The sequence below is a fragment of the Anomalospiza imberbis genome, chromosome 7 (genome assembly GCF_031753505.1).
Source record: "Anomalospiza imberbis isolate Cuckoo-Finch-1a 21T00152 chromosome 7, ASM3175350v1, whole genome shotgun sequence".
In the NCBI taxonomy this organism is placed as follows: domain Eukaryota; kingdom Metazoa; phylum Chordata; class Aves; order Passeriformes; family Viduidae; genus Anomalospiza; species Anomalospiza imberbis.
The window spans coordinates 9,813,181-9,824,660 of record NC_089687.1 but is presented as its reverse complement, the minus strand read 5'-3'; the positions used below and the strand labels follow the sequence as shown (position 1 = coordinate 9,824,660).

Genomic DNA, 11,480 nt, shown 5'->3' with positions numbered 1-11,480 from the left:
CATGGCAGGGGGATGATCACAAATCCCAAATTTACCCCATGGATGCTCCTTCCCAGGTGGCAAGGTTAGTCCCAGCTCTTCAAAATGCAATTTCTCAGCCTGCAAACTTTAGCCTGGACTTCATTATGGTGTAGGAGATGTGGAGCTTGAAGAGCTGCCCCTGTGCAGTACTCAGGCCTGTCCTGCTGCTCGTGGTGCTGCAGGAGGAGGCAACACAGCCTCCACCCGTGGTGGGTTACATGAAGGCAGCATTTAACCAGAGCCTGCCCCTGCACTAGTTTTCAGGATGGATCTATGCACCCTCCTCCCTTGCTAGGGTAGATTTAGTGGAATCAAGTGGGAAGACAGCATAAATTTCATTTGCTTGAGGTTTTGAGTTTTTTACCCCACCTGATCATCACCGATGCCGACAAGGCGCGACTTGCTGCCCTCCTAAAAATCCCAGTTCCGAGATATTTTTAGTATGGTCTGCTGCATTTCTTCAGTGCTGCTTGTAGGCGGAGAGGGGGGGCACAAAGTTCTTGAAGGAGAGCTGTTTTTACTGAACAAATAAGAGCTTCTGTTTATAGAGGCAAAAACACATAAAAAAATAAATCCGGAAGGATGGGCCCATGGCCCTTTTCCAATGAGAAGAGCAAGTCAAAACAATGAACACCATTTGTTTTTGCTTTTCCCTGGCAAGCTTCCTTCAGCTGACTATTGCATGATCTGTTCAGGGTGAAGAGACAAGAAAAAAAGAAATTAAAAAAAAAGAAGGAAAAAAAAAAAAACCCAGGCAGTAGCAACTGCTCCAGCTTCTCTCTCCTGCAGCGGCTGCAGCCCCATCTGTGTGGGTTTAAAGCTGCAGCTGTCAGCAGGGTAACCCAAACCCCAGCTCCAGAGGAAAACAGACGGGGCTGGGGGAATAGTCTGGGGGAAAAAATGAAAAAAAAAGCAAAAAACCAAAGCAAAATACACATTGTGAAGCAACAACACTGGTCTTTATCCAGGTCTCTTTCCAAAAGCTCAGGGTTCCCCCTCCTTTTCCAGCTGGGCTCCACAGGACCCCACAGCAACAGTCCTCTGGTAAAAAGTCAGAAGTCTGGATGAGCTGCTGTGTGCTCTCAGCTGCCCTCCTGTAGCCACCCAGGCTGGACACCTACTTGCACACCATAAGGAATGGGTGTTTATATTAGTTTCCTCAGATAGAACTCCCTTTTCCTTGGGCTCCCACCGGTTTCCAATCTGTTTAACACCATTGGCTCAGAGCAGGAGCTCCCCGAGGCACTCCCTGCCCCGAGGTCAACACAAGTATATTAAATCAACACAACTTCTGTGACAGTCCCTACAGCTCCAGCTCCATGTTTTATAGCCATGCTTTGGCTGATAAGGCTCTATTAATAAATCCATCAAGCAGCACCACTGCTGCTGGCAGGAGGAGCAAGCCCCAGTTTTGGTGGGGTCTCAGCAAAGAAACAATCCACTCTACTCACACCATCTTATATGCACAACTGTTTTATTTTGGGGTTTATATAAAAAAAAATTCCTAAAGACTGCAGAGCTTTTTATTCTAATTTCTTACACATATGGTTCCAAGACCCTGTTTTCAAGCTAGTTCCCCCCAAACAACTTGTGATGGAGTGGGTTCCCCTGATTTTTGACCTAGTCACCTTTTCTAACAGGATATGTCTAAAGCTGCAATATGGCACTTGGTTCACTTAGTTGGCAGGTTTAATACATCTGGAAAGCTGGGGTATGGAGATGCACACGGCTCAGAGTCCATCAACACAGGCAGGGACCCTGCCCTTGTATCTGTGCTTCCAGAATGAACCAGACCTTTCTCCTTACTGTGCAAATAACAGGCTTTGGTCATCGACCAGTCCCGTCGTAAGGGATTCTCGCCCCTGAAGAGAATCCCATCTTCAAGTGGGGAAGCAGCCCGGCCATCAAGCAATTGTCCATGGCAGTGCCAGGCACTGACACCCCTTCAGTCAACTGTACCGTTGTAAGACTTGTTGAGCTTGTTGAACGTGAACTCTACGTTATGTGTGGAAATAGGCTTTCGGTAGAGAGGATTGGATGCCTTTGGAGAGAGGAGCAGACAAAAAGAACAAAGATGAGGAACAAAGTCTGTGCCATGGTAAAAACATACCAATTTGTTTGGTGACAGCGCTGTGTTTGGTTTTGAGTGAACTGAACATTCAGATCCAAAGGCAGTGTTGTTTAACCAGACCTGGTCCATCAGACCCACCTTCCATCCTGCCTGCAGGCAGAGGCACTGCCCTGCAATGCTGAGCACCCCCTCAAAGCCTCCCAGAAGGGCTCCCTCACAGACCTGACCAATGTGGCTGCCACCACAGTCTCCCCTATCTCCATCAGCCTCCAGCTCTGCTTGGAAATAGATGATGAAACCAAAGGCTGGGTATAGTTTTGCAAAGCATTTATAACTTGCCTAGGAGAAGGCAGTGCAAGATGCTGGACCTTGAAGGCACCACAGGGCATGGACACCTGCATCCCTCGTTCCTGCCACCCTTCTCCATCACTGCAGAGCTGTTTTGCTGCATCCCAACAGGCCCCCCATACCCCAACAGCACCCCTACCCCGGGCTCACCATTTCGTATCTGGCGCGGGAGCGTTCGCTCTGGAATCGGTCGAACTCCCGCCTGTCGTGAATGGTGACGAGCAGCTTCCAGAGCGCCAGCAGGATGATGCCAATCAGCACCACGCTGCCAATCACTGCCAGCACGATGGTCACAGCGCTGGGGGCTGAGCTGCAGGCTGGCAGTGAGGCAGAAAAGCTAATTAGCTCTGGTGTGAGTGTATCCCGGATCAGGCAATAACTTGTACTGCTGCCACAGAGCAAGTGACCTCAGGCAGCGCTAGCAGCAGTGGCTGAACTTGAAAAAGCAACAGTGCCCTCTGAAATTGAACTGATTTTTTTTTTAATTAAATAAATTCCTGGCTAGAGGCAGGTCAAAGGGACACCTCCCATGGATGTCACCAGAGCTGGGATGTCACGTAGTAGGGCTGCAGTGCCACTGTCCAACAGTGATGCAGGGTTTTAATGCCAGCTGACCCATGTGGGACACAGAGAGTTAAGGTGCCTCTGGTGAAAGCCAGCTCAGCTTCTCCCACACAGAGACAGGTGATCACTAAGGACTTTTATGTAAGGACATTAACTGTCAACTAATCAGCTGGTCTTTCAATTAAGTGCAAACTGCAGCACAATTGAAATAGAACATGAGGAATCTCAGTCTTTCCCATATTGGCCCGTGCCTCGGAGGACCAGAGCAAATCACAAGAAGCTACTGCTGGATGCTCGCCAGCTTGTCCTGCAACACCACGAGGGGTTTTCTTTGAGCAACTGCATTGTATGTGATTAAAGAATGCTGGGAAGCACAGCTGTCTGCACAGCCTGTGGAGGGGAGTAGGGATCTGCAGCCTGGACGAGAACTCCTTGGCAATGTGGAAATCCTTAGGTGGTGCAGGGCTTTCCCAACATCCTGACTTAACCGGCAGCTGCACCAGGTGTCCCCTTCTGATGTTTTTGCTCTCAGGGGCTTTATCTCCAAATCAAGCATACTTTTTTGCTACTTAAATAGGCTTCAGTTAATTCAGCTTCCTAAAGCTCTTCAGCCACTTGCTGGCAATGCTGATGGCTCAGCAAGGTTTACTCTCATAGTTCTCTTTTACTAAGTTGGGAGCATTTGGAGCTGGGTTTCATCACCGTAAAACACTTCAGTTTAAATCACCCTGGTTTATCTGCTCACACATGCAGCCAGCCTTTCTGCAGCCCACCAGGCTCCCCAGCAGCCCATCACCTCTCCTGAGACTGCCTGTGCTGTCAAAAAAGAAACCCAAGGGAGTGCCAACCTGGCTCCTTGAGGACGGTGAGGTTGGATTTCCCACTGGGAAGCTCCAAGTAGGTGAACTTCATGACACAGTTGTTCACCGGGTAGGCGCAGAGGATCGCGTTGGGGTCATCCGTTTCTGGAACCAGATGCAAGAATCACAGAATTTTGCATAAGTTTTTATACATTAAAAAAAAAATCCTAAGCACTTCACAACTTTTCTACCATAACTTTTCAAAGAAATGCTTCCAACACCCTCTAGTTTTTAATGTAATTCCCCCTAACAACTTGAAATGGTGTGGGTTCCCTGATTCTGAGCTAGTCACCCTGTCTGACCGGCTATGTCTAAAGCTGCAATACAGCACTTGTTTGACTTAGCTGGCAGGTTCAATATTAGGAATTAGCACAGCTCTCCCCTGCAAGATAAGCAGAGCTTTCCAGGGATGCCTGGGAGCAGAGGAATGGGAAGCAAGCCTGGAAAGCAGCACAATTTGATCACAATTCATACAAAATGTAATTGAGCAGTGTCCAGATTTACTGTTTGAGTTTGGCAAACCGCATAGCAAACAGACTCAACCTCACACTCAAATATTCTTCCTTCATGCAAGTCTACTTCTGCAATAAGTGCCATTTTCTTCTTAATTTGCTACATTTCTTGAAGAGTGGAAGGTGAAGGGAAAACAAGGGGCACTGACACAGACAGGGCCAGAAGCAGCAGCAGCAGCCCACGGCCAGCTTGTGCTCCAGCTGTACCGAATGGCTCCAGCTCCGGAAACGGCTGAGAAGTTTGTTTTCAAAGAGTGAGATAGAAAAGGAAAATGGGAAGGGGAGGAGGGAGGGAGGGAGGGAGGGGGAAGGGAGGAGCTGCTTGCAAGGATGATGTGTAGATATGGGAGTTGCAAGAAATGAGAGGGCTTTATTCCCAGGGCCATGTGAGTGCTGTGTGTTTGTGTCTGACACACCATAGCACCAGACAGAGCCTGGTCACTGTCAGTGCTGCCTGAGGAAGGCTGCTTCAAAGAAGCAATTTAAGATTGAGCAAAGCAATCACCTAAGATTTGCAGATCTAGCTTAAGAGGTGATTTCAGCAGAGGCACTGCCCTGCACAGCCAAAGCTCATTCGATGCCCCCACTGCAGGGGCAGTGACTGCAGGGAGCTGGGGAAGCATCTCTGGCTGTGACAGGAGCACAACTCTGCAAGCCTGCAAGGGCTGAGAGTTTCATGGGAGATGAATGTGGGGACCCAGTGCTGTTGGCTGGCAAAGACACGCATGACCTTGTCTTAGGCACCTGGAAATAGCTTTCCACAGTTCTTGTATCCATGCCTGTCATGCTGAAAAATGATCACATTAATGGCCACTGCTACGCCAGCCCCTTAGCTCTCTCCTGTCTGTTTGTTTTTCCTTTCAATGCCTTTGACCTGCATCCAGTTAAAAGATTAATATCCTCCATTTCAACAGCTGAGCTCAGATGCAGCTGCCTCTCTGGTGAGTCCTGACACATTCCTGGTGTGGACAAACCTCAGCTGTTCCTACCCTGGGACAGGAAAACCTCTTCTATCTACACAGTGGTAGCAAAGAATGAGCTGGGAAAGTGCTGATTGTTACAAAGCAAAGTACTAATTAGATTAATATAGATAATACTTCCATGTTTCTTGACTAATGCCCTTTTGAGTTGAGCAGCAAATCTTAGTTCCTGTAGGTCTAGCTGCTTTCACTCCCATCCTTGCACCATTATTTCAGTAAAAGATACAGTGATTAAAGTCTCAATGGTAATGATTTCTGTTGGTCTTCACTAGGTTTCAGAGATCACATATCAACAGAGAGAGGTGTGAGGGCTCCATTGAGTTTTCAGGTTCACTGATGGGTGCTGCTGCCAGGTTCAGCTCGGAGCAGGACCTGTCATGCTCCTTTCACGCCAAAAGCTCCTCTCTGGAACTGCCAGGAATGCAAAGGTAATACTGCAGAACAGAAGGAGATCCTGCAGAGTCCAAAGAAAGTCACACAAGCCTCCCATGAGGCAGCCTTCTTGCTCATGAGTCCAATGACAGAGGCCTCTGCTCTACAAAGCTTTGAAGCCCTGATTATGTCATGTCCAGAGTCAAAAGGCAGCTGGGATGTTCAAGGCGATGCTCATTGCAATTTGATATTTAAGAAGGTCCTATCCTCCTCTGCCAGGACAATACAGACTTATGTATTCTGTGACAAATATCAGCATTCTGCCTTTCAGCAGGGTCTTGTAATATGTGCTAAATTATACAAAAGCACTTGAAAACCGGGATTTGGCCAAGTCTGCCTGTGAAGAAGTCCATAGCCCACAAGAACTTTCTTTAGGAATATTCTGCTTTACCTCTTTCTCTAGCATCCCAGATCTCCAAGCCACAAAGTGCCTTGAGCTCCCACTGTGTGCAATCTGACTACAACAGTTCAACAGAAGCATAATCATAATTCCCAAAAATGTCTTAAAGTAGAAGTCTGGCTGTTTTTTCTCTGAAAGCCATGCAAGAGGCTGACAAACTATAGCCCAGCCTCACCTTCCAGGGAGCAGGCAGAACAAAAGCTGACTTTGGCATAGTACACTAACCAGGCAGGAGGTATGAGCTTTGATTTCCAATATTTGCTGGCCAGACAGGCATTAGAAAGGAGCTTTGCATGTTTTGAACTTCCAAACCTCTCGCAGGGTGCAGGTGCAGGTGCACTCCTTGCTAAACTGCACAGTGAATGGAGAGAACGAGAGGACGTGTCCCAAAGGGAAGGGCAGGAAACTCCACTGGTCATAATTTAAAAGTGGGGCACTGGATGTGAGAGGAGTCAATGGGAAAAACATCACCTGCAGACAGCTTAGAAGGAAGTGAGTGAAAAGCTGAGCAAGGTATGGGACTCCCACCTCTATAAACTAAGGAAGAGGAGGAAATGCCAGATGCAGACAGTAACTTATCCCTGCTTCATCTCCATCCCTCCCTCCAAGAGATATTGCTAAGGCCAAGGTCAGGATTGTGATTAAATCTGTCACAAGTCTGGATCCCCTCTACTCCCCTAAATAGCAACCAGGGACTCCCAGAACGTATCTTGAAAAAAGCAGGGAGAAAGTCATCTGCTGAGGATGCACATGTGGGGTGACTAGAAAAGGACACAAAGGGCAGGAGATTGCCAGGAGGACTTGTAGCAGTCAATTCCACCACAGCAGAACTCATTTTCAAAACAGCTTTTCTTTCTCTTACAAGCTCACTTCTTCGAAGAGAAGATTAGAAAATGCCTTTTCTTGAGTGATACTTTGTCCTTTTGCACTCTCTCACAAGTCATCTCATCTGTCTCATGTGACCTCACCCCACTCTCTTTGCTCCCTGCACTGGCAGTAGTGGTTAGATTTTATTTAAAATCAAAGAACTTTTTACTTGAGTATGGATTATAGCCCAGAGACAGCATCACACATACCACACATACACCTGTACATACTACCTACACTCACACATTTCTAAACAACAGGTGCTCCCTGAAGCTTCCTTTACAGATATGTCTTAGTCTGCTTAAGAAGAGTTCCATGCCACAGTCATTGGCTCCCACCACCTGCAGTCCTGCTACTGCCAACTTACCAAGAACATCCACAGTGGTGATGATCTCATCCTTGCAGTGCTTTTGGCAGGTTTGGTTATCAGCCAGTCTTCCTGAGTTAAACAGCTTGCATTCAATACAATCCCTGCAGGAACACACACAGAGGGGAAGATTAAGCACGTGTCAAAAACTGCATGAACACAGGGATTCGACCCTTGAGAAGGGACTCCCTTGGTGCTGGTTTGGAGGCTGCACATCTGCACCAGGGAGCAGCAACTGCACATCTGCTGCAGCAAGGGAGGAGCAGCTTCAGGGCCAGGAATCTCCATCGCAAGGATGGATTTATTCTAGGATCCAATGAAAGTGCAAAGGATTCAATGAAAGCGCGAAGCAGCTTGTAGGTTTGGGGTCTGTTTGCCCTTTGGATGTCAGGAGCTGCACGTCAGCTACTCCAGAATCCATCCTGCCTGAGATAAAGGCAGGCAGTCCTGCTGCTCTGTGCTAGTCTGAGGCTGATGCCTGGGGCACCTTCATTGCTGTGAGGCGGGGGCAGTGACTCTGATTCCAGTCCTCCCCTCCTCTGCACCCAGACATCTGCAGTTCAGAGTGCAGCAAAACTGGGGTTGCCAGCCTTTCCTGCAGAGTGAGACAGCACTGGAAATGAACAGGGACATGAATCTCCATGAGCACTAGGGCAACAAGACTTGTTGCTGCTCTGCCTGGGATACTGCCAGGGTGCTTAGCGTGGGCTCCTAGCAGCAGTAGGTTTGCTGGGGGCTGATCACACATGTAACAAAGCAGAAGTAATTCCTTAGCTGAAAAGTCTCCCAGGAACCAAAGAGCTGCCCTTCCCACCAGTGAGAAATCCCTCCTGAGATGCCTGTGAGTACCTTTTAGTGCTACAGACACCTGGGCAGGTGGGACACTTCTCACAGGTCTCTCCAAAAGCCCCTGGCTCGGTGCACTGACACTTCCCGCAGACGCAGGCACCCCGGCCGCTGCACATCTGCCCATCGCTGGAAACACAGCTGTCCATCTCGGTGGAACAGTTGCAGTTGTCCCCGATGTAGCCGGCGTGGCACTTGCACTCCCCGCAGTGACACTCCCCATGACCTGAAGGTGAGAGCAGGGGAGAGGTGTCAGCAGAATTCGGGGCCACCAATGCATGCTGTGGTTGGGAAGGACCAGCAGCCCAGCAGGAAGAGCTGCTAGGGAGACCTTACTCGGCAGGGCAACAAACAGATGCTGATGGGAAACACTTAAATATCAAACTAATATCAACATTCAGCAGCAAAAAATACCTACTCATTGCTCTTCTAGCTTCCCTCTATAGTCGCTCAAGACAACAAGGGGGCACCTCCCCCTTCCTACTTTTGTATGAAATAATCTCTTCTTTCTCTGTCTACATCGAGAGATATTAAGTTGGGAATGGAGTACTGCTTCCTTGCTGGTTTTGAGCCCAGAGTTTAGCAGCAAAAAGCCTAGCAGATTGCCCATCTCATAAAGTATTTCCTTCCCTTTCTTCTTAACAGTTTTACTTAAGAAGTTCTCCTAAAACCTTGAAAAAAATTATATAAACGAGCACGATTTCCTGTGTCCAAACAAGACCTTTGTGTCACAGCCAGAGCCACAAAGGTTGCTGGGACCAACCAGCTGAGCCGCCCCCAGGGAGTAGCTCAGGGCAGATCACAGCAGAAATGGATGATGAAACCAATCCAGTAAGGGCTCTCCTCCACTGAAGCATCCCCTTGGAGCTACAGGGCTTAGTGAAGGGCTGAGAAAGTCAACAGGCTCCAAGGCTGTCAGTGACAGTAAGTGGAGTGGCTGTCCTCCAAGCAGCTGGTTTCAGAGAGGCATCCATCTGCTGGAGACTGCTTGAGTTCTTCCCTGGCCAGTCCCTAGGAGAAGGGATGCCTTTGCAGGCACAGTTTAAAGAGCTGAAGGGCTTATGTACAAGGCTCATCAGCAACCTAATTACAGCTCAGCTTTTCCACTGGAAAGAGCCTCGAGCACCCCAGACATGAAAAATTATATTCACCCTCCTTTCATCGACACAAACCCAGAGATCTCCCTGCCTCTCCCACTGTGCCAAGATGACCAGAGGCTGTGGATTGCCAAGCTAGATCCCCTGCCAAAAGTCACAGGAGCACCTTCTGTTTTACTAGGCATCTCATATATCCCAAGCACATCACAAGTTGTCCTTCTACAGTGTCTTCTGCACTCCCACCATTTGCTTTGGATCCAGCCTGCATAGTCAAACATTACCGGACAAAGGAGATTATGTTTACAGAATCTCTAGGGGTGACCTCCTTCTGTGCCTACATCTGATGGAGATTAAAATCCCTTGCTCTGCTTGCCTTCACAATGACAGCTTTGCCCTTTCCTCAGACAGAAAACTCTGAGTTTGAGCCCATGGGCTCAGCTACATTCACAGCTGCTGTTGTTTGGGGGGCAGCTGCAGAGTAGGGGATTCCTAAGACCATCACTTCACAAGCAAACCAAATAGGGTGTCTGGCTTTAATTCACAATTAATTCAGGTGATTGGGCTCTCACACACAGCAGGTTTTGGGCCTTCACAGCAATGCAAGTGTCCAAATTAGCTATAAACTATGGTTTTGATAAATGGCACTATTTCAAGGAATCCAAAGCAGATGGAGATTAGTAAATGTGCTCAGGCTTGAATTTGAACTGTGAGGGCCAAGAGAAGCAAGATGATGGTATTCATATCACCCCTCAGTTCTCCTAGGACACCGCAGAATGCAGCACAAGATGTGAATCCAGAGAAAATCTGTCTCTGGACCATTAAATGGTTCCGTTTTTAAAGGCATCAGTGCTAGGTCACAGGAGGCTAGAAAGACTGCACATCCCTTCCAGCCCCTGGCAGGCTGGAGGTGGAGCCTGAAATTACTGTTCTGGGGAAGGCAAATGGCCATTTGTAAATAATGCATCCTATTAAACCACTGTGATTGGAAAACTTAAGAAACAGCATCTTAAAGGATGTGGTTTTGTTTATTGACGGGGATGAAGAAAAAGCCAATCTGTATGAGGGTGACTAAGTGTGGGGTGTGAGCTTAAAATGTCAAAACATGTTGACATGTGTTTCCTGCCTTGGCCACACTGGCTTAGTGTGCAAGAAGTCACTGGCTGAAGCTCATCATGGTCAATGTGCCAAGAGCAGGAATTTCCATCTTGACCTTCAGTGGCAAAGATGTCACAGTCTCCATTGCTTCCATCAGTTTGAAAGAGTGGCCACTCCTGCAAGCACTATGAGCTACACTTCTGGTGCCATCCATCCCCCACACAGCCCAAAGACTGGAGAAACTCTGTGAATGACAAACATTTGTTTTTCATATGGGCACAGCAAGAGTCCCACTTCTCAACATCCACCTGGAGCACCAGAGGTGGGAAAACACTCCATCCTCTTGCTATGGACAAAAACTGAGAGGAGTCCCGAGGCAATGTGGCAGCGAGGCTTTTGGTGACAGTGACCCAGAGCTGTGGTTTGCAGAGTGTTACCCAGTACTCACGTGCTGCAGCACAGTGTGCTGCTCGTTCCCAGTCCCAGCTCTGCCACGGTCACACACAGTGCTGATGTGGCTAAGCACTCTCTCTGCCATCATGCCTGCAGGAAACTTTCCACCACTGTGCCCATGATGAACCCAGTTTCACTTCCCAGTTTCATTTCTACCGCAATATGTCCTCAAGGAGGGTGTGTTTCAAGACACCTCTGCACCAGCAGCAGTCTCGTGTCACAGGGCATCACCCTGGACTTTAACCCCCTTGAACCCTTTGAGTTTGTACATTCTCTGTTAAAGCTGGTTTGTGAAGCCAAAATACATTAATTATGTCCTCCAAACATAATAAGAGATGTTTTCTTCTGTTCCCATATTCAAAATGAGACAAGCTTAGAAGTTTAAAAGATCCAGATCTAACTAGGAAATGAAATTCTCCCCTGAATTTGATAACATTCTTTCCAGTCAGCTCCTGACCTTCAGGGCGGGGCTAACACAAAACACATGTCAGGAGGCTGCAGAAACCTGCTGGGAGGGTGTGCAGAGGAAAGCAATGCTTCTGTGGGGGAGAGCAGTCCCCACACTGA

The 11,480-nt window shown here is 48.1% G+C and overlaps 1 protein-coding gene across 1 annotated transcript in view; it reads right to left on the bottom strand.

Moving 5' to 3' along the window:
• Positions 1 to 1,478: 1,478 nt before the first annotated feature.
• Positions 1,479 to 11,480, bottom strand: part of ITGB5 (integrin subunit beta 5) — a 58,011-nt gene continuing 48,009 nt past the window's right edge. The window contains exons 11-15 of the mRNA XM_068195337.1: positions 8,272 to 8,494; positions 7,423 to 7,526; positions 3,853 to 3,969; positions 2,591 to 2,757; positions 1,479 to 2,062 (exon numbers count right to left, since the gene is read on the bottom strand). Of these exons, the coding sequence (XP_068051438.1) occupies positions 1,967 to 2,062; positions 2,591 to 2,757; positions 3,853 to 3,969; positions 7,423 to 7,526; positions 8,272 to 8,494 (707 nt within the window). The 3' untranslated portion in view covers positions 1,479 to 1,966. The remainder of the gene's footprint in view (positions 2,063 to 2,590; positions 2,758 to 3,852; positions 3,970 to 7,422; positions 7,527 to 8,271; positions 8,495 to 11,480) is intronic.